Raw genomic sequence first — 24069 nt, forward strand, 5'->3', positions numbered from 1 at the left:
CTCTAGTACTATTATATCCAGACCACTCAGTTACAGTTGAGGTGAACAGAAATATCTTGTGCTCTCAGCATTCAAAATATCAACAGCAAACTATCTTCTATTGAGTAAAAGGCATCTTACATCACAAAAAAATAAATATATCTTGAAATTTGGCTAAACATAAACATACAAAACAGCAAAAAAAATGGTGGTACTTTTTTACTTACGAGAAACATTTTTCTCTGAAGTAATTTTCTGTTCCAATTTTTATTTAAACGGACGTACGCTCTCTGATTTGGAATGCGACATTTTGAAGAAATACTGTGGGGAAAAATATTGAGATCTTGATATTGTGTAGTGCATCATTTGAGGTGATAGCTCTATCAAGCACTTTTAATGAGACTTCTCTTAAATAAACTGCAATTCCCCTGATTTGTTGGGTGCCTTCTCCCAGCTGTGAATTCCAGCTTGTTCCATAGGGGTTCAGTTATATGAGTACACAAGCTCATAGTGGGGCTGCTTCATAACTCCGCAGTGTCTTTTTCTAATCCATTCTTATCTTTATTTTCATACTTATTTTAGATGTACGTTTTGAGGCATTTTTGAGGCGGTATGTGTTTCTCTCCACAATGCCTTGGTAATCTTCTGATTTTCTTGTGCCCTGGACAGATTGAAGGCAACCCCTGGCTGGTGCAGTCAATTGTCTCCATATCATAATTGAGCCTCTGCCATATTTCACAGTGGGAATGGTGTTTTGTTTTTTCTTCAAAAGCTTTGTTTTTTCCTATTAACTTAGGAACTGTTGTGACAGAAAGCTCTCATTGTGTTTCGTCCGTCTGAGGGATATTGTCCCAGCAGCACTGTAGCTTGTAACATGCATTTTTGCAAACTCCAGTCAGGGTTTTATGCTTATCCAGGGTCTTCTTCCATGGATCTCACTTTCATTTGGAAAATTATGGACATGTCCAGGGAGATGGTTACAGTCCCATTGACTTTACACTTTTTAATACAATTAGGAACATCAGTCCGCTTGGATGTTATCTGGTAGCCCTGACCATGCTCAGGAATTCTCCTTAGACAGCTCTCCTCTTTTGCCCAGTATCAGTGTGGTGTATGCAATGACACCAAACAGTACAATTACGTTTCTCCACCAAAATAGGCTGCATGAGAAGTCGGTTTAAAATAGCTACTGTATCACTTCAGTTACTTAAAGGGGCGCCAATATGTGTTATTATTAATGCTCTTTTCACAGCTTTGTTTTATGGAAAACCAAAGGCAGGTATGGATGACAAACGCTTTTAAGGCAAGTCTGGATATATTTGGCTCAATTCTATTAGAGCTGTCCTATTTTAATTTGGATTTATTAGTAGTAGTATTAGTTTTTTTTAGTGGTAATGTACAGGAAAATCCCATATAACACAATGCAATGTGGAGCCTGGCTAATACTGGATTTTTAACCAAAGAATTTGAATATTAACAAAATATTGGTTGACATTTATTTTTGAAACATTTCTCTTATTGGAAAAACTATGAGAGCAATTTGTAAGTAAAACATTTTAAAAGTTTAAAAAACTCCCTCTGGTGGGCAAATTATGTAATAATATAAATAACCACAAACATCTTTAGCAAATCTGGACTACGATTTGTTAATAAGTGAATACCAATATATGAGTGATAAGCCTAAATTAGTCAATGTGGATGTACCTGCTGGGCTCTAATACAACTTTCTACATGCTTTGTGTTAATGCTTTTCCTCTCATGGTTCTACCTTAATTTATATACTTTACATATAAAAATACAATGTGCCCAAGTCAATATTTCCTTTTAACAGCCCTGTTGCAAGAAGGTTGTAAATTACAACAAGCAAGAAAATAAAACCTAAAGCTCGGACTGGAGACTTGCTCTAGCTCATACTGTATAGTTTTGTGCGGTCTCATTTTATTTCATCTAAATCCAAACAGGAACACTTACTCGAAGCAGCAAAACTGCACAACACTTTCCCATTTACAGGAGCTACAACCGCAAAGACTTGTGTTAACACCCTAAACAGAGTAGACTGAAGCGTTAGCAGCAGAGTGAGATATGAGTACAGCATAGGACTGACTATATCTGAGTTAACATAGGAACTAAAAATCCAGATCAACTAAACATTCCTTTAAAAGGCTTTTTTTGAAGAACTAACCAGGTGTGACTTCCCTTTACCTGTTTTGTGTCCAATGCGTCAACAGACACCTGAAAACAGCTGCTGTTTGATGCGCTCTTCTGTCTTCGCCTCTTCCTTGACCTCTCCCTCATCTCTCTGACACATATCTGTCCATCTCACAGCCGTCTCCCGTTTGGACAGTTGGATTTTGTCGATGTCAGTTTCCTCCTCCTGGCCTTCAACAGAAACCCTACTCCCTGATAACGAGAACCCCTTTTGATGTCGTGCATCCTCTTCCTTCTCCTCTCCACCTTTCTGAAGGCGTGCTCCTTCGCTCCACCAGCTATCCCTTCTCTTCCTCCCCTCTCTCTCCTCTTTTTCCTCTTTTGTGTTTCCTCTCAACCTGTCCATCTCTGTCTCCATCATGGGGGACCCGTTCTCTCTCTCCTCTTCTCCAGTAGAGTTTTTCTTTGCCTTGCTGCGACCCCTGAGGTTCAGCATCTGAAATCAAACAGATGCTTCTGAGACAGTTTTGTGCTTTGTGCTGCGCCTTTTTTCTTTCTTTCTCTCCAGACACCTGACAAACCACAACAAAGCCTCTCACTGATGCCTCTTTCCTGTACAGTTTGAGGCCAACTATTAGCCTATTATTAGACTGTTCCTGAGTGGGTTTATATTTGCTGTACATCCCATATTTAGTACAGCGCATTTTTGGCACACTCTGTGACATACAGTGACATATCCTAAAGGCGCAACAGAATCGGTGACAGATTTGTCACAAAGATGTAATCAAAAGGGGAACAAACCTTAAAGTCTTTTCTCTTGCGCTGCAAAATGGGTCTCTGAAGGAAGAGGATTTGCTTGGTTGACAAACTCCCATCACTGCAAAAAGAAAAGAGCAGCTTTTTTACTCCTGTTGCCTGTTATGTTGCAATCTGACGAGCCTGCACGTGTTTTAAAAATCCAGTTTCTGTTCGCTGCGGCTTGTAAAGTGACAGGTTACAACAGCGACTGTTTTTGTTCACTGCTCCGGCAGATTTCAAAAGCGGTTTCATGTTGAGATGAGCATATGATCATGATTTGTCAGATCTTGAACCATCTGTCCTGTGTTTCTAAGCTACACTGTCAGTCCAAATCCCAAAAAAGAATGAGACAGGCAACGTCTAGGACAATATTTAAAAAAAAAAAAAAAAAAAAAAAAAATCAATTAAAGACTAACTAGTCTTTACTGCTATTAGATGATGTCATTCATTGTGATAGAATGTGAAGGAAAAGGTGAAGACAGGTACAGCAGAGATGTGAGTTTAGGGATGAAGAGTGGGATCTTCTGTACCTGTTGGTCTTGACAATCGGTGTTGGTAACACGCACATCAGCCTCCATCCATATGGAGCTAAAGACTGGAGCAATGGGATGTAGTCTGTCTTCACTACAACACCCTGAGCAGGAGAAAGAGACAAAAAACAAAATAAAACACTGGAACGACTTTGCTTCATCTCCATCTATGTAATGTTTGAGAGAAAACAGCTTAAGCCTTAAATCACAAAGAATTTCTCCAAGTGCACATCTTCTCCAGAGGAATAAAAAAAAAAAAAAAAAAAAATCAAAGACCCACATCAACAATAGTCCACTGCTCAACCACAATGGCGTCATAGGAGGTGCTCGTGGTCTCCTCTGCAGAGCTCTGGAAGATGAACACACTATCCACAGATGAAACCCCATGCCCTGCTGAGAAACAGGACAAATTAGAGACAGCGTCAGAAAAACAGAGGAGGATGTATGAGATTTCAGGCAGGAGATAAAAAACTCATCTCTGTTCTCTCACTATTGATCCCCACTTTCCCTGTGGCTCAAACCTGCACTTCTAAATGCATGTTCCCCATCATCCAGCATTAAAGAAGAGGTCTACAGCCTGAGCAGCTTTTTAAAATTTTATTGTCTTGTAAAAGCACCGCTGCAGATAAAGGAGTCTAAATCCTCTAATCAGGAGGTTAATGTGACATTTTTAATTAAAGTATGACTAATTTATTTCAGAAGTCAACAGTTACAGCAGAATGAGAGCTGTTTTTAGCCACATAGTGACATGGCTCTAGGGCAGTGTGGGCCCACCACTTTGGTCCAGACTGAAATATCTCAGCAGCTACTAAATAGTTGGTCATGAAATGTTTATTTGTGGTCCCCAGAGGATGGCATTTCCTCCAGCACCAGACTTTTTTACATAGTGTTTTTTAGCAAAATGCCTCAACAACCATTGGCTGTACAGCCATAACATCAAAACTTTCTTTGCCCAATTCTAGTTTATGTCTAATTAATTACAAAACCCAGTGCATTCCCATAAGCATGACTTACACTTGTTTAATGCTTGTTAGAAAATGTTAAGCATGCTAAACTAAGATCATGAACATGGTCAACATTAGGGCTTTATTTACACAGGTAGCAGAAAGAACCGCTAGGCCAAAACTACTAGCATGGTTTTGTCACCAGAATTCATAACATTAAAATTTCAGAGAGGATTTTAGTTTCATCCCTTCCATCAGTGAATTTGTTAACCACGTTCTAGTGCCAGTGTGCACTCATCCTGGTTAAAGTTGCATCTATTTTGGACTGTTTTCTAATTTTGTGTTTCTTTTTAATTTCATTGCTGTTGCCGTGAAACATACCATTATTATCTCCAAGATGGAAAAACCCATCGATGAGGTATGCGCCGCTGGTGAAATGATGAGTCATGTGGTCGAGCCAGTGTGCGTCAACTTCTGTGATTAGCCCTGCTTCCTTTTGTACTTGAAGGGGCACCCTGATTGAGTAGAACCTCAGTGAAGTGTTCAGCTCCCCTGTGTGGTTGTACAGAGCAAAGAGCTGCATCCCTACACACACACACACACACACACACACACACACACACACACACACACACACACACACACACACACACACACACACACACACACACACACACACACACACACACACACACACACACACACACACAGAGGACCATCAGCAGTTAGAAAGCGAGTTCTGTTTTCCAATGTAGGTAACAAACTGGATACTTACTACCCTGTACCAGCGGAGACGTTGCATTCTTCTCTTTCTCTGAACTCTTGAGCCGGATATGGTTGTTGTTGTTGTGCGTTGTCGCTCTGTTTTGCCTATCTGATGTTTTTTCATGGTTGCAATCATGTTCTGGAGAGCTGAGACAGCTGTCTGAGCTTGAACTGTGTGTTTCTCTCTGGTTGGGAAATTTAAGATCTTTCTCTGTGGATGCTATGCAGTCTGGTAGACTCTGCTCCTGGTGCCTGACTGTACCTGTAGTTTCTGTCGGGCTGGGACACAGCTGGTTGTCTGGTGCATGTGCTTGGTTTTGAGGTTGGTTTGTCGACTCCAGGGACTCTTTGAGACTCACCTGTGAGGGTTGAAGTTTTTCATTAGATCCCTTTGTGTTCAGGTCTAAACTCCGGGTGTGTTTCAGGGAGCTAAAGTCTGGTTCTGTGGGGACCGAAGACTGCGTGTTACATTCTACACCTTCATTATCTAATTCTTCAGTCTCAAAGGGGTGATGGTCGTGTTCTGCGTCACTTTGATGTGGTTCTGTTGGGCTGGTGTTGGTGCTCAAGGGGTGTCGATGTATGGGTGATGGGCTTGAATGTAACGACGACAGCTCCTCAGGGTCCCAGTGCCCCAAAAAGCAGGGTCCACCACCTGGCTGCTGAAGAAAGCCAACAAACATCACTCCCTGCTCCGCTACATCCTGAATCTGTAGGAGTGATATAAACACACAAGTTATTACCTACACACCCTAAAAAAAAAAAAACTCTCATAGAATCTAATTTGAGTGACACATAAACATAAAAGACATCATTTGCTGCATCACAAATAAATTTGCACAGTCTCTGCTACTATAGTCAGACAAACAAAGCCTCATTTACACACAAACAAAGGCTGACATACACGGAGTAGATAGTCTCCAAAATAACAACCTACCTAATCATCTGAAAAGATCAAATATTCAAATGACAAAAGGACCTCATTATCTCAACGCATCCGTGTGGGTTCATGTGTGCAACAGTCTGTGCATATGTGCGCGCGTGTGTGTGTGTGTGTGCATGCGAGTGTCGCTCCCTCCCATGGAGCTCTGGTGGTTAATTGTCAGTTGATATTTGGGCTGACAGTTTTAGACAGGCTCGACGGGAGAGAAATCAGATTGCAAACTAGCAACGAACAATAATGAGACACATCTACCACTATTACCCACTATTTTTACACTTCATCCATCATATTTATATACAGTCTATTAGTCTCCAATCCACTCACAAATAAACACACACACACACACACAGACTGATAAGTATGGCCACAGACAGATTGAGAGTGGGTGGGTTGGTGAATAGTGAAAAAATAGAAGTGCAGAATTTCAAACCTGAGCACACACATTTGTTTTCATTCCTTGTGAGGACTTTACATTGACTTACATTCACTCCCTGTCCTGATTGTCCCAAGCCCTAATCTGACCCTAACTTTAAAATTCAAAGAGGAAGACCCAGTCAGGTTATGAGTGTGTTAACTGGTTTCGATCCCCAAAATGTGAGAAGTACCAGGCATGAACATGCAGACACATACACTCTCACTATCACTCACACTATCACTCACACACCAGCCTGTCACTCTGTCTTCCCGGTGCTGCTCCTGGGTTCTTATCTCGAACTCTCTGGCAGCTTGTGATCTGATTGGTTATTCATGTCACGCTGCCGGAGCTTATCACATTATTCTCAGTGATGTGCATTTCCATCCAATCAGGTTTTCTTTTGTGCTCTCTCGGTGTTCAGATGCAAATCTATTCAATAGAGCACATTTTCATTTCCCATTGTATTTCTGTTGGCTAATTCATGAGCAGAGAGACTAAAAGTGAGTTTTACAGGTGATAAATGCCAGTGATGCCGCTTTGGCTGGCGAGGGATCTTTGAGTTAACGCTCTGTATAGTTTACCTTAACTACTCTAACCTTTCATTTGTTATCTGGCTCATCTCTCGTTTTTCAGTTGCAGGAGAGTTAATGTTGCAGGTGATGCAACTAAAGGGAATTTAGTATTTTTTCTTTTCTTAACAGTTTAGTTGGTTTTGAGATATTACAAATGGACTCAATTCCTGCTCAGCTTTTCATGAATTGCTAAAATCCTCAAAATGAGATAAATTTGCAATATTTAAAAAGGAAAACCTCTAATTATATTTGCTCCATTTGATTTGGAGCAGCTCTGCTTGTCAGGACCAGAGGCAGGGTTACCATATGGCACAGACAGGCAATTACAGGCAGTTGCCCGTAGCCTTTTGAGCCCCATAATGTTTCCTTTAGTTTGACAGCAGCACTGCGCCAACATGAAAGACGCACAGAAAAACACACAGTGCAACAAGTACGGAGACAGAGATGGAGGGTGGATTCTCCATAGATCACTTTGTTAAACCGAGTACTGATTTAGCATTGCACTAAACACACGCCAACGCTGTCAGACTGCATCAACACTGCAGCACAGGCAGACATACCATCCTTTTCCTTGGCAGAACCAGTGCAACTCAACCAGGCAGAGACTGGTCTGACATTTGGGTCTGTTATACTTGCAGTATTACCTGCTACTAGCCTGGGGAGGAGCAGGCTACTTTCTAAATCCACACTCCCAGATGTGTTTTCTGATGCAGACTCAAGTGATCAGGTGAGTTCCCCCTTAATGTGAGTGTGAGAAAATTTTTAAATGTGCCTAGAAATTCTGAGAGAAATTTCCATATAATAAATCTACAAACAAAAGTGGTCTTCAAAATGTTTGGTACTGGCCTGTGTACGATCAGTCCGTTGTATTAGACCAACTAGTCCACTATGTAGTTTGCAAACCACGAATAATAAAGGCAGACAAGACAGTTCAATCCAGCTGCTATGAAGCTTTAACATAAAATGGGAGCTTTGTGACTTGATTCATTAAGGCACACAACCCAATATCTATCAGCACAGACCTCATTTAGCGGATTGTATATGAGCCTTGACGTAACAATACCAGTTTCTTGGACATTACCATTAAAAAAGTCCAATGTCAGTTGACTCAGAGACATTTTGTTCATATTTAATATGAAAAGATAAGAGTTTCCTTCAGAGGCTTGTATATGTTTCAGTGAGTCGTCTTCCAAACTGTAACATCAGGGTGTCTGACTTGATGACGCCTCAGTTTTGCCTCATCGATATCCTATTTCACCAATCCCAAATGAATAACATAAAACCAAACTACCTTAATTCTGTGCCCTGTTGAACTCACCTTTTTGACATAGCTCTGGATCACTTCTGGATCAGCAGCCTGGTGACCCGACACACACACATCTGTCTCCAGACGATGTCTTGCCCACCTCAGTTGACTTTTCTCTGAACTAAGAGAAGTTAAACATGTAAAAAAAAATATTCAGACTAAAGCACATGTGATTTACTTCAGCTTAAATCTACTCTTATGAGCCAGAAAATGTAAAACGTGTTCGTACTGTTATAACATTACCATGGACTGTTTCTTTAAGGTTCGTTTTCTATTCATTATCACCAGAGCAGTTCCGTTTTGCAGTAACACTACAGTCTAAATGAGCTTCGGCTCTATAAATTCTGCTAAAAATGCGTATGTTCATGAGCAGTCATTGACCCAGAATGATCACAGCAGTAACATAATGTCAATTCTGAAACAGGGTGAAATTTCCATTTAAGGAGAGCACACATTCACCACAATCACAATGGACTTATGAGACAGAAAAAGAGACTGAATTTCCTCTTTCACTCCCACTGCAAGACACCATCATAAAAGGAACATTCAGATACGCCTCTTCAGATTTGGATTGAGGTCAGTGGGAAGGCCGCGGTAATATCTTGTGCTCTGAGGCGTGAGTGACATTCTCAGCTACTGTAGATTTGAAACCGTAGAATTGTCAGATTTATTTTTCTTTTCATTTTTGGAGTCTTTGATGAAACGAGATGGCGCTGATGGGGAGATAAAAGGCAGAGTGAAGGGGACAAAGGGGGGTGAGGAGGACAAAAGAAAGGGGGGAATAGCCAACACTGAAGAAAGTAGATGAAAGGATGGAGAGATGGCTTCTCTCTTTCAGCACGCCGTTCCCCTCTGGCGAACACTGATGATGCAATCAGCCGTCTCCACGGTGACAGGTGCCACGAAGCAGCAGGACCACTTGGCAGGAGGGGCATCAAAGGAGCAGACTGGCACCTGTCTGCGCACTAGTGTGTGTGTGTGTGTGTGTGTGTGTGTGTGTTCTATGTACTGATTGTGTTAAATTCACATTAAAAGAGCGCACAGAACTTTGGGGGATGCCTAAAATTTCTTAAATTTTATTGAGTGACAAAAGATGGAAGGTTACACCACATGTAACCATGGTTCTCTGAAGCTGACAGGGGTCCTTATGCAAGACATGTTCTTCATCCAGAGTTATATATTATAGTAAATGGAACTGGGGAAAAATATCTCTTCCTGTGCTGTTCCAGTGGCTGAAGAAATCTTAATGGAACAGATGCATATCTCGGGAGAAAAATTGAAAAACTGAAGCCATTATGTTGGAGTAGAGCTACAAATTAATCCACCAGTATGAATGATGGAAAAAAAAATATTGTTATTAATGTTATTAATCTAAATTTCTTACCAGTAAAGATTAAAGTGAAGAAGTCTGCACATGTGCTAATAAATGAGCCTGTGAAATTGTACATGCTGAAACACCAAGTCTGAGAAAGCTTCTGCATTGTTGTAATGTACATGGTTTCTGTTTGGAGCATGCATCAATAATTTCAATGATGAGATGCAGAGAATAAAGCTCAGCTTGCATCCTGTACCAGAGCCAATAGCAGGCAGGTACCAAAGTATTGTTCTCCTCCGCTGTAGGTTCTAGTGTTTGAGACAGTTACACATTATACAAAGTAGTCACACGGTACAGTATATAATCATGGAAAGTCAAATGTGAAAGAATTGGGACAGTGAGCTAAAGTTAGTCATTTTTTGTGGCTGACTCATCTGCAATTAATTTTACAACAAGGGAACGAGGTGAGATGCAGAATTTTGTTTGGGATAATGAGTCTCAGTTGGCTTCCTTCTAAAAACAAATTCTACCTATTAACTACTGTATTCTTAACATCTGGTTGAAAATAAATGTTATCATTTGTCTTAATTAACCAGAAGTGTACAGTCAAACTATTTTTCTCAGTAGAGGAGGAGGTGTTTAGTTTGCGTACCTTGGTGTCTCTCGAACTAGCACGGCCCGGTGGAGCTGCCGCTGTATGTGTGCGTGGCTAGGACCGCAAGCGTGGACGAACGGGTGGACGGCAACCAGGACAAAGCCCTGCGCGTAGAGTTCCTTGACCTGAACAGGTAGCTCTCTGACCGAGGACAGGCACAGCACGGATGAAACGGGCACCTCTGGGGAGGGTGGAGAATGGGTAAGAGGGGAGGGAGAGAAGCAAGGTTAGACAAGACTGGGTAATGAGAAGTGGTCAAGATAAGGATGTGACAGATCACTAATGAGACAGGGAAAGGTAGTACAGAGGCTGGAACAAAGAGGAAAAGGAAAGAAGAAAAAAAAGCAGGGGACAGAAAGAATAAGGACAAAGGGGGTGAAGGAACAAATACAAGGGAGCATGTTTCATTATGATTATTCCACTTAACAACACACTGCATCTCCACGCTAAATCTGAAACTAATTACACCTGAACTATTAGGCTCTGTCCTCAGACATACGCAAAACACACACCCACTGTATATGCATGCTGGAAAGTGCTCCTTTGAACACACATTCATTCATATTGACAGACAGACTTTTGACACATTCTCACCTACACTAACAGACACTAATGAAATGTGCACCCATGTACATCAAAAGGTTTGAAAGACAATACTATCACATTGGTTGTATGGGTGTATGGTATTAGAGGCAATAGCTATGACACCAAGCTGGTTGGAAATGGTTAGCAGGGCTTATCCAGTGGAAGCAAACTGTCATGGCAAATCTGCCAAGGAGAGTGCAGCATTTGAGAACTGCCCTCTTGGGGGTCGGTGTGCGTTGTAGTAAAGCTCTCCCTCTCCCTGTTTACGGGTTTTTTAAGGGAACACGTGCATCTGTGGCTGTGTGTTTCAGTATCAGAGCCAGGTGTGTGTGTGTGTGTGAGAGAGAAAGACAGAGGAGCATGGAAAATGAGATGAGAGTAGTGAATAACATGGAGATAGAAAGAAACAGGCAGTTAGCAGAAATGTTTTGGAGCGAGAGAGCAAGAGAGAAAGAGAGAGAGAGATGAGGCTGTCTGTTTGTGCCTGAATGCTTGTCACCCTTTCCCATTCAATCTCATTTGCATGGGTCTGGAAAAGAGAAAATAACCTGAATAAATTAACTAGACACACACAAAACTGTGCACACACGGGGGGGGGGGGGGGGGATGTGCAAGCCATCTCATTTTCAATTTGTTCTCCATCATCTGGCATCTTCTCACACATACACACATGTATGACAAGGTGGCCAGGATGCTATGGTACAAAAGCACATTAATACACATATACACACACACACACACACACACACACACACACACACTCTCCTGAATGCCGTCTTGGTTTCACAACAGGAGAAAAACTCTCTGAGAAGATCCAACTATCACACGTCGTCTTGGCATAACTGCTCAAGACACTTTCATCAAGCAAACACTTAAACGGGTGTCTGTGGAGACTTATCAAAAGCAGTACAGTGATAATAATAATAACAGCTGGAGACTGGGGTGGGGTGGTGGGGCTGGGGGGGTAACAACGACGCTGTCACCGTAAACAGTCATTAGCCGTCATTAGCTCTGCACGGCTGGCACTCATCCACCGACAAGAAGCAGGCACAGCATCACAGCTAATTCAGCCGAGGCATACAGAAGTTATTAGGATGTTATGCAGCGCTTTAGGCTGGGAAGCAGCTTCATTTATACTGTCTGCCACTGTGGGATTTAAAGGGAGGCTGCAATTCTGCTCCAGAATGGGAACATGGGAAAGGCTCAGGGCAGAAAAGTTGGGTGGAGTTTTATAGTTCCAGCTAGCGAGGGCAGGGAGGTGGAGGATAACAAACATGTCTGTTTCAGAGAGTTTGAGCTGTGTGATGCAGTGGTCATGTGTGTTTCTCTATGTGCAACTTTTGTACAATAATTCTGCAACTTTGAGGGTCCGTGTATGTACGTGTGGATAAATATGAGTGGGAACAAGTGTCAGAGAGAGATACAAACACATACATCCAAGGGTGCGTTGTTTAAAGGACCATAAGAAGCAGCTGAGCGGCTGATCAGCTGTTGATCCCCACTCTATTTCAGTCTCAACCCGCAGCTTTGACCACATGACAGCCGCTGTGTGTTGTAAGCAACGCCTCACTTTTTGACCCTGGATTTCACAAGCTGTATTTAGAGTGTGAGAGTCATACCCCTGTAGCTGCTTGAAAGGGCTTATTAATTCCTTGTACAAATCCCTGAATCTGTGTGTGACTGTAAAGCATATTCTGTGGGTTATGTGTGCCACAGTATCTCATTGAGTGTGTTCGGGCCGTCTTTCCGCCTGTGTTGTGTGAGTGCGTGTGCATGAGAATAAGTTTGCACTAAGCCTGCAAGATGATGCATGGGGATTACTACTCACAGCCAACCTAAAGGCTTATCCCTCTGCTTCCTGGAGTTTCACGTTTATTTAAATAGCCTTCTAATGACTTGCAGAGGTTTCAGGTAAGGACATGTGCCAAAAGAATGACTATTAAATAATCAACTTCCTGGAGCCAGGAGCTCCCCACTGTTTGGGGAATGTAGCCACAGGCTATGACAGTTGTTGGTCAGCATATGAGCTTTGTCAAATGAGGTCTGATGTTTTGTGAGCACTAGCTTTACAAGAAATGTCTCAGAAAATGCACTGTTTTTACAAAAATGGCTGACAACTACAAACAGGAGAAAAAAAAAAAAAAGGTTTGCTGTGGTGAGAACACAGTGCGGTGCTTAAGGCACATACAGTACCATGTACTTGTGATGCTGTGAATTCCAGTCTGGCTCACTTTTGACACGTAGCAGCTCTGTGCCATCTTTGCTGGCAATTTTTACAGGCTTTTTGCCAATAAGACTGCAACGACATTAAAGATTCATCCAGAAAAATGGTTTCAACTATGTCAGATCAGCATTTTCAACAATCTTTCAGAAAAAAAAAAAAATGTTCGTGTGTTTACCTGGAAAAGTGTGTCAGGCAGTGCAGATGTTGCAAACTGATAGATTGGTGCTTCGCCTGCTCTCAGAGTCAAATACATCACACACAGATTCTGATAGCAAAGATATATCAGGAAGGGTGGAAGGAATACATCACACTCTGTCAACAGAAGGCTCTATCATAACCTTCAGGTGTAAATCAAGCACACACAGAAACACGTAAAATATAGTATATGCACACGAGCAAAATAAATTTGCCCACAGGAATACAAAAGCACCACAAACAAACACACCAACATACATGCACACACAGTACTGAGCATTAGACACATATTGTAAGTTTTAATGAGCTGAGTGGGTCTCTGTCTCTGCAGGGTGGCAGAAAGTCATCAGCAGAGTTCAGCTCCTCACTGTCTGCTCTGGAGACCAGAATTAGTCACACAGCATCACACCATACTTACTTCTTCACACATCCACAGATTCCTGACTCCCGCTCGCTTCTTCTCACACCTCTAACTCTCCTTTCTCTCGTCTTCTTCTCTCCCTCATTCTGGAGACACTCTTTCCCCTCCTCGCTCCAGACTCAGCTCCAACTCTCTGTATCTTTTGTTCTCATGGACTCCTCATTCTCTCCTCTATTCTCAGTTACACCTGTTTTTTCCCCTCTCAGTTCTACCTCTTTCCTGTTCTCCAGTCTCTCCCCGTTTTCTCTGCTCATTATCGGAGCACAGCTTCGACACGAAGGAGGCTGGGTTAAAATGTCACTCCTAGCTGTTATATTTCATACTCTACATTCATGCTGCCATTTCAAGGTAACCAATGAATGTTACAACGGGAATAATGAAGACCATGGCACTTTTTGTAAAGGTGCCTGTTGTGTCAAGGTGCAGCAGATTGGTGATTAGAGAGTAATAAGCCAGTTCAGTAGAGAAAGACATTGCTTTCAGGTCGTGTGATGAGATGGAGCTGAAAAATCAAATAAATGTGTGAAGCGCAGGCCAAATGCCTGGAACACTGAAAGTATTTCTCCCCATCCTCCCTGGATTCACCACGGGGCCGCTGTGACCCAGAGCGACTTGTGCTTAGTCACATGGAAACATTTTTCAGCTCGAACATTGCAAAAGCTCATAAAACAAAGGCAGACACTATATTATCAGCCACATTGTTTCTGTTGAGTTTCATCAGTCGGCGGCCAAAGGTTAAGTTACAAACCACGCTGCGCTCCTCTGTAGTCTGAGTATTAAGCTGCTCTTCCTGAGAACACAGCATAGCTTAATAAACAGCAACATAGTCCCACATATCTCACAGGGGCACCAGCACAGATATTTGTTTTTCATTACTGTGTGGGAGTCATCAAGTCACACTGGCAAGGAAATATTATTATTAATGGAAGCCAAATTGAATTAAACCATGGATTTGACCGTGGGTTTTTTTTCAATGTCATGGAGTGCCATACAGATTCCTCTATCTGCCTCCTACAATACACACACACACACACAAATACAAATAAATCCCATTGCTGGGAATGATGTTTCTCAATCTCCACAAACAATCAGATAATCCTTCACTTCTCTTGGTCTCTCTATCACAAATAAAGAGAGGGACAGAGACAGAGGGTGAGGCAGGCATACACCCACTCACAACCATACATAAACACACATGCACAAGTCATAGTTGCTGTGTTTATCCTAAAATAGAGTATACCCATCTTAAGCAGCTCAGGTGGCGTCAGTGAGTTTACCATATAAATGACCTGCCTGTCTGTTGAAAGATAACACCAATTCTATTGACTAAGTACTATAAAGTGTTTCGTGTGAGCGTGAAGGAGCCACCATGCCTGCTTGTATAAATACCTTTTGTGTGTGTACATGCAGTCTTTCTCTATCCATGTGTGTGTGGCGCTGCACATGCGATTAGACAGTTTATCTGCTACTCTCTCCAGCAAAGAGAAAGAAACAATTCTCATGTCTATTGTCTGTTTTCGTCACCACCGCCATCTTGGGTTGCCAGATTTGTCTGAGCCAACACTACAGCCAAACCCATTTGCCAAACATAACAGGTCTGGCTGAAAATGAAGCTGACTGGCAACTGAACCACTGCCACTTGACTGTGGCACCATGCCTGCTGTCTGTTACAGTGCTCCATTGGAAACTCTTCTAAATAGGACTTCAGTGAGCTACTTGCACCTGCTTCAGCATGTCAGGTGATGGAGAGCACAGCAATGGCTCGCAGAAATATCAACCCATAAAGGAAAAGATGTTTTTTTTTTTTGTTTTTTTTTAAATATGTGCATTAAACACTTTCTGTTTCTCTTCTCTTTCTTCTCCTCTCACTTCCATCTCTTCTCATCCACACTAACACAATGGCAGAATTAGTATTTTTAGAAACCAGATGCCTCTAGAGGTGTCACATCAAACTCAAGATACTATGGGCACGCACACGCGCACAGGCACACCATGCAGGCACGCACACGATCAGACATCCTTTTTCATATTACACAAACAAATACAAAAACACATACACACAGAGTTCCCAGTGCACAAACACACATCATAGCTTTAGTATACTGCTGTTTTGTAAGAGTGAGGAAGGGGTAAGTTGTGGGGCTAAAGCGTGCACAATACAGCTGAATCTGAGAATTGGAGAACTCTTTGAACTCTCTGCAACAGGAGCTGCACAGAGACACAACATCAACTTATAAGCCACTGTTTGCCCTCAAGATACTTACAGTATTACAAAAAAACAGTTGCACAGAGTTGCTGACCTCAACGTTTCCTATGACTGGTTAAAGTCTGAATAGCAACTGTGGCTATTTTATGAGTGGAACACATAAAGGAGTGTAGAGGTAACTTAAATAAATATAACAATACTTTGAGCAAGGTTCACAGTAAAAAGATTTTTTTTCTATTACTTTGGAGTTTGACCAAATGTGAAAACACGTTCCTCAGAGCCTGTTCCCTCCTCCAGACTGGAACTGGGCCATATGTGAATCAGATGTGAATGAAGCTTGCCTGCTGCATCTGATGGCCAAGATTTGTTCTTTTTAGATGAGCTGTGCCTCAAATCGCCTCCCCTGTCCTTCATTCATTCATTCCCTGACTCCTATGATACATAGTAAACACTCATAAACAATTCTTTAACTGAGTGCTTCCAGACTCTTTGAATTACCATCATGGTTACTATAACGCTATCATTTTAGAGAATTTATCTGACACCAGTAATGGTTAAATTTAGAATAACAAAAGCCTTGAAGAGCTAGATAACAGTCCTTATTTTTCAAGTCCATTATACATAAAGAAATGGGCATCAAAGACGGGAGAAGTTGAGTGAGGACACATGCACATCCCATTGGGCCCTGCATAAACTCTCAAAAAGACAAGGACAGAAGGGATATGTACAATATAAAGCACACAGAGGAGAACTGACTGTCGACAGTATACATACCTTCTTTCCCCAGCAGGAAGTCCAGGAAGTGGTAGGTGTACGCCACTCCCACTTTAGTCTCCACCTGAGGCCTTCGGAGAGTGGAGTAGATATTACCCGGGCTTCGCCTCTCTTCTGCCTTCCGAAACTTAGGGAGCCTACACCCCATGCCTCTGTCAGAGGAGAGGAGCAATAAAAAAAAATAACTGGAGATTAAAGATGAGAAAAACAGAAGGGGCTCCTCTTTCTCATTCTCACACACAGTCTCTCTGTCACACAAACACACTACAATAATACTGAAATATGAGTGTGTCAGCCATTACCTGCTTGGCGGGCTGTGATATGTGCATCTCCTAATCAAATAGGGTTGATTGGGAGCGACATGTTTGATCAGAATGAATTAAAGTAGAAATGAGGCTGATTTCCTGCCCTGTCAAGCAGAGCGACATGAGACCAGATAGACGAGGAGGGGAGAGGATGTAAGTATGTTGTGCCGCTAAGCAATTTCCATGTTGATCCAAGGATAGCCTTGAAGCATAAAAATGTTATTTTAAAAAGGTTATTTTAGGACTTTTACAGATTGTGTAAGGAGTAGTATACCCTCAAGTGTTTGCAAACAAGCTGGAGGGAGCTTGAAATTTCTTTTAAAAGTCTGCCTCTCCTTAATTTCAGCAGGCAGCTTAGACACAGATATTGGTGCTGCATAAAAAGAAAAACAGGAAGGGTGAGGATGCATTCAAGACAAATGATTGGACTGGATGAATGACAAATGAGTGGAGTGTGTAAAAAAGGGAGGATGAGAGAGTGGTAAGGGATGGGAGGAGAAGGGTGTGGTCAGATTTCATCAAGCTAATCTGATGTGACAGCATCAGCGCCCTCGAACCATCACCGCTGTTCCGCTTAATATCCCTACCTAGCCGTCTACCACAGCTTCTAACAGGCACACAGTGAGGTGTGCGACTGCATGTCTGTGCGGATGTCTTCCCCATAGGCAGGTCCATGTCTGTATCTCTACATCTGTTTGGGGAGCATGGAGAATGACACAGTAACTCCCATTGGGCCAAGTGCACGGACATTAACTCGGCTAACGATCCTAACAGACTGCATTAAGGCTTGTGTGCGTGTGCGTTTGGTGACTTATAGCTTTGATTGCATGGCACGTGCCTTTCCAAAGGTTAGAAAGTTGCAAAAAGCAGCATCTTTGATACATTGTCATAGCTCATCTGTCTCGATCCTACATTGTTGTTTTAAATTTTGTACAGAAAAAGCAATTATTAGTCATTCATTTAAATCCATGTGCTTTTTCATAATGAAGATGAATGAGGAGAGATGGAGGGATTACGCTTTGGGAGAAGGAGAAATAAAAGGAATGTAGTACATTTTATCTGATATCCTCTTCCTCTTACCATTTTCCTTCCTCTTGACCTCTATATTCCCCTCTTAAACTACCATGCCATTAGCTCTTCAGCCTGTCTTGTTCATGATTTGCAAAACTATCGCTCACTGTCTGACCCATGACTTTAACCAGCCATTTTACTCTTCGGCCCCTTTGTGCATCTGTCTTCCCTCCTTGATTTGGACAATTTCCTCCATTCTATTGGTACAATAGCCTTGATTAGTCTTACACTATTCATTTTTGTAACTTTCTTTTTTAAGTCCATCTAATTACAAGAACTCACAACCTTCCCCTCTCTTCACTTTCACTTTGTCGGCTTCCCTCCAGGCTTTCTCCTTCAGTCCTTCCTGCCATACATTACAATGTTATATTACCGGTATGTCCTTTTACACTATTTTTCTCCCCTGCCTACAGTACATTTTCTTCAAGCCCTTCAACACTCCCCCCACCCTCCATTTTTCCCTCCATCCATTCAGTCCTTCTGTCTGGTGGCTCATTGAGTTTTTGCAGCTGAAGTGCTCCCCTGCTGAGCCTGTTAAGTCTCATAAAACTATTACAATGTCTCCAGACAGACTGCCAGCCAGCTAAGTGGGACCCAGGTTATGACTAAGTTAGACCATGTAAATCCACTCCCAAACATTCTCCTTCCACGACTGCGCTTTAATGCGCTGCCTGGTACAGGGACAAAGGCGGGTTAATGCAATGATGTTTATGCAGGCGTCATCTCTGGCTGGTTAGGAAAAGTGAGGGTCAAAAGGTGAAGCGCAGGATGGGGGAGGAAAATGCGGTCCAAATATGATAATGCTGATGACTTCCAGCCACAGGGATATGAAGAGAAGCACACTGGGAACAACAGAAATGTCCCTGCAGGGCGATTTGCACCGTTTCTGTAGGTTCCCTTTCTTACCCTTTGCCAATTTCTAACATATTTCCATATTATCTCAATTTTCAAAAAATGAAAAAAATCATTCATTGTCCTTATTCCATGCATAATGCATTAGACAGTGCTAAAACGATCATAACAATTTGGAATAATTTGCTTACTATTGTGCAAGTGACAGCTAGTTTTATTGTTCTCAATAAAATCTTATTGGTTCTAGTGTTATTCTTGATCAGCCTATAGCTCTACTGTTATATCCAACATACCATCAAGTATGTGCTGTATGACAGTCATATTTCAAAAGATGAACTCCTGTCTGTGAGGTTTAGAAACAGATCTCTGTAATTGGACACAACTTTAAATTCAAAAAAGAAAAAAAAACAAGGTTGAGGTATCGAAGAAACTCCAGCGTGCTGAAGACTCGAGGCCTTTTTGCTACATATAAGGCCTTTTTCTCTACATGTTGACTTCAAACAGAATCTCTCACTTGCTCTCGCACTAACACAGGCAGAAAAAGGCCTTGACAGCAAAAAACATCCATTAAACAGGGAGAAACGGGGGAGAGAGACAGATAAAAGAATGAAGTGAAGAGGGAAATAGGCAGGGAGTTGTAGAGGGCTTCTCATTAGAGGATCTCATGTAAAAGACAGTTTTGAAATGACAGCGGATTTATGCAAGAGCATAATCCGTCTGTACTATGCCACTGCTCTGCTACCTTCTGTGCCACTCACGGGGAGGGGGGCTGCATCCCCAGCAGAGGGAGGGCGCATGGGAAAAATTCACAGTAAATATAGATAGAACCACAGGGAAGACTCGACAAAAGGAACAAAATTCATACTTTAAGCCTCTTTATACTGAACACTTATATTGCTGTGCCATTGTTTTTAAAACACGCATACACAATATACGGCAAACATACAGTTAAACCCACAAATCACAATCCACTGCTGGGCTAAATAGCTACAGGTAGCTATAGATGATGGGGGAAAAAAAAAAAAAAAAAAAAGCAATAATGCACGATGAGATGCATAAAGAAACAGATAGATGAAAGAGAAGTCCATAATGCTGTTGTATGTATGAAATTCATGTACAATGATTACATTCAGTTGACTATAAACTGGTTAGTTTTAAGGTCAATTAAAATATCAGTAACAGGACTTTACAACTCCAATAACAATATACTGCCTGACTGTCATTTTTTTTAAAAAATAAACACGTTATAAGCAAAGATTTTATGGATCTCTTTAATTAGTCTCTTTTGTGAAAGTTGTAAGTCTGAAAAATAAGCTCATCTCCACTCGCTGGTGGACAAACCATGTAATGGAGACACTTTAAAGAAATAAGATTTATCAACCATTATTATCGTCGCACTAATAGGCTACTGATGTATCTGCAATAAGCCAATAACAGGCCAATATAAGGTCCAGCTCTAGTTCCATTACAAACCTGGCAGTCAGTCAGTAATTTCTGTGGCCAAGTGCAATGCAGTTAAAAGTATTTCAGTAGCAGTGAACAATATAGCTACTGTCTTTGTAGTGAATTGTTGCACATATTCATTTTAATTTTTTAATAAAAAATACTACAAACATTGACTAGAGGCCAGGGACATGGAATATTTAGTCTTCTAGTGTTCTGAGTGAGCTGAGAGCCCCACAATTTTTAGCACCGATCCTGACTAGAACTACTTTATGCCAACTGAGAAAAAGTATTTGTTTTTGCTGCATGTAATATACTTGCTTGTTCTATTTTTTTTTTTTTTTTTTGCATTTGATGCATTAAACTGATTTATAGCAAGTATCCACAAATAAAACTGTCACTGCTGACTTCCAGTCTCCTTTATTATTAGGCTTTATGGGCCTGCTTGGAAACCATAATTCCCACTGGTTATGACTGGATGGCACTACATCTCCAGTATATGCGAGGAATGTTTGGCCTGTTAAAAGTGTGCGACTCTGAATCAAGTCATTTCTTACAGATGCATGGTGAATGGCAGCAAAAATACAGACAGATGTTGGTGAAAACTGTTGCCCTGTTACATAGAGCTTGTATTATATTGTGCATGTTTCAATGATTTTCAAAATTAGAGGTGACAGACTGAGTCCTGGGGAGTGGTTTTCCCTCCCACTGGGCAGGAGCTTCACTCACATCCCTGTCCAGGGATGGGGGATGCTGATGATGGGGGAAAAAGAAGGGACAGAATGAGTAGACAGAGAGGAGGAGGGGACGATAGAGACAGACAGCAAAGGCGAGAAAGACAGACAGCATGAGAGAACCTGGGAGCATGTTGAGCTGCCTGGAGGGAGGTGTGATTCCCCCCAAGCAACAAAGCAGTCACCTCAAACTGTGTTTTAATGAGGCTGCAGGAGAGGATAAAAACAAATTATGACACTGATGTATCGGTGTGTTGAGCAGCTCTCTACACAGCCTGTTTTGCTCTAAAAAGAACAGTTTATGAACAAAAGAAAACTGTTTGGACTAGGGCATCAATTTTCTAAACCCTGAGGTGCACACTTAAGATACTTGAATTTATCATTTTATCGCTGCAGACTCCGTTTCTGAGGAGTAAGAAAAACTGATGAATTTTTTTCTACCATTTGCAAGGCTGGTATGATAAACTGGATGTCACTCACCACTAATGAGAGCTTTTTCAAAAGCTTCCAAATAAATGTCCAAGCTATATGGTGAGCACCCATACATAACCATGTAACTAATTGATGGCCTGTGCATTTTGTGGGTGCAGCCTTCCTTGAAATTACATGTTTCTGGTTTTCCTTTTTGGTGCATTCAACCTTAACCTCTATCCAAACGCACGCGCGCACACCACGTGGCTAACTGGTGCTGCCCGTCAACGGCGGTAGTTTAGTGAACGGGAAATGATACATGACAGGTCGCTTACGCACCAGATCTGTCTCCTTCTGACACACACACACACACACACACGCACACACACTCCACTCCCCACTTTTGCATCTTCGTTCGGCACATTTACTCCGTTACGCATCTCTTGAGTTCACTTCAACCTGTGACAGTGAGCGCAGGGCTTATTCATTTCGTTACGCCACCAATACGAGTGGCACACAACATGACACAAATCACAAGACTGTCACAGGTGCTTTATTCTGAAAGTGCTCCAATGACTTCTCCATGACAAATTCATCTTTGGGACATTTTGGCTTCTATCTGTCATTACCTGTCAGCTCATACTCCTCTGCAGCAATACGACTAAATGTTACCTGTATGATTTGGTCCCTCGTATCGCCAAGTATCACATAAATACTCCGCATAATACCAACTACATGTGAAAACTACTTTTTTTCTGAAATAAAACAAGCAGGCAAAAGAGGTAAACTCACCAATCAAGTGGTTCCCAGTGTGCGCGAAGTGTACGCTGAAGTGAAAAGCGTCCTCGCACTTGAAGCTGACGCACGTCCCTCCTGTCTCTCTCTCTCTTTCTAATGTCTTCAGGAATGACACACACGGCGGCTCCGATACTGCGATCCAATAGAAGACGACATCAATCCGCCATTTAGGAACTACAGCTGGCTGCTGCTGCTGCTGCTGCTGAATCTCACGGGTGAGCTCGTGGTAAACACCCCGTCCACCTCCGGGTCTGTCAGCGGTGTGTGTGTATGTGTGTGTGTGAGGAGGAGGGTGGGGAAGAGAGGGCGCTTTACACTCATCCTCTCTCCTCCCTGTCGCTCGCTGCTCTTCAGGTTGGATTCTGTGAAACTCCAGTGGTAAGACGACACAAATCCCATAACAGGCAGGTTTTAGAAAAGTTACAACACACTCCATGCTTTAATAGAGAAAAGTAGTAAAAATGACCACACGTACACGTTGCAGTGTTTCCAGATGTGTTTGCCTCTGTGGTGAAAGTTTGTTTCAGTGTGTTAGTCACATGTAAATATGGGAATGCTATCAACGTTATTAGGGCTGGAGGTGTTTGTATTTTCCAAGGGTCTCCTTTAGAAAATTCATATTTCATATGATGCTATCCAGACTTATCTATTATTCAGAAACGTCTGACTGGTGGGTGGGGTGGTGGGTGGTCATGGGCTGGACCAGGCACCCTGGGGAGCCAAGTCACACCACCAGACTGTGACAAAAACAAAACGCTCTGTGACCAAGAGATGATGGGCTTGTTGCCAGGGAAAGACAGGCAAACCAACCCTGACTGAAAACCAGCAGCCATCTGACAGGTTTATGGAGGCTGGGAGCAGCCAAAATGGGCACACAGCAGTATGAAAGCTCCATGCCCCAGTATTATTCAAATTCAAACTGAAAGCATCACATGAAGAGTCACTTTTAAAACAAATATTCCAAAAAAAACTTAGGGTTAAAAAATGATGTAAATGCTTCACATATTGAAAATGAGAACATACTTAAACTTTTATTTTTTAAAGAAAATCTCCAAACCCTGCAAAACATGAACACGAACAATAACCCAAACAAACAGTGTGGTGCCCAGGCTCTCTGAACTAAACAGTTCTGTCAATGCCATCAGAAGTCTGCACACAGTAGACCATCAGGTCAATGCCCATATAAAACTACATAGAAGTGGGAGAAGCAAAAACAAAATTTGTAATGTACACCATATACCAAATGTGTAACTCCAATCATGCAAAGCTGCCCTGAAATTAAATTATATTAAGTGCAATTACTGGAAAAAAAACCCAAAATGTATAAAAACTACGTTAGTGTAATGTTTACTGTAAGATCATCTGTGACTTCTGAAACAACCCAGTATAAAGTGAACCATGTACAGTGAACATTTCCCCCACAGCCACAGCAAAATGTAATGAAGCACCTTACTTTAAATTGTGTCCTTCATTTTTAAAGTGGACTAAAAATGCTTTCCACTTTTTTCCAAATTAAAGCTGATTGATGAATAATGAGAAACAAAATTGATACCGTGATTGTCCTTGAGTGTGAACCATTCGAGAAGCATCAGTCACGGGCTGGGATGGTTTAGAAAGGCAACACACAGATGATCAGTGTGCCACAACATGTGCTGTGCAACTGGACAGATCTGGTGTTTG

At 41.9% G+C, this 24069-nt stretch overlaps 1 protein-coding gene across 1 annotated transcript; it reads right to left on the reverse strand.

Moving 5' to 3' along the window:
• Positions 1 to 269: 269 nt before the first annotated feature.
• On the reverse strand, positions 270 to 22635 carry rftn1a (raftlin, lipid raft linker 1a). The gene is made up of 10 exons (XM_026300629.2): positions 22384 to 22635; positions 16776 to 16927; positions 10368 to 10551; positions 8413 to 8521; positions 5175 to 5874; positions 4781 to 4984; positions 3736 to 3848; positions 3456 to 3559; positions 2929 to 3004; positions 270 to 2623 (listed from the first exon to the last, which is right to left on the reverse strand). The coding sequence occupies exons 2-10, from the start codon at positions 16921 to 16923 to the stop codon at positions 2201 to 2203; spliced, it is 2061 nt and encodes a 686-aa protein (XP_026156414.1). The 5' UTR covers positions 16924 to 16927; positions 22384 to 22635; the 3' UTR covers positions 270 to 2200.
• Positions 22636 to 24069: the final 1434 nt, after the last annotated feature.

This window comes from Mastacembelus armatus, chromosome 11, assembly GCF_900324485.2.
Source record: "Mastacembelus armatus chromosome 11, fMasArm1.2, whole genome shotgun sequence".
In the NCBI taxonomy this organism is placed as follows: domain Eukaryota; kingdom Metazoa; phylum Chordata; class Actinopteri; order Synbranchiformes; family Mastacembelidae; genus Mastacembelus; species Mastacembelus armatus.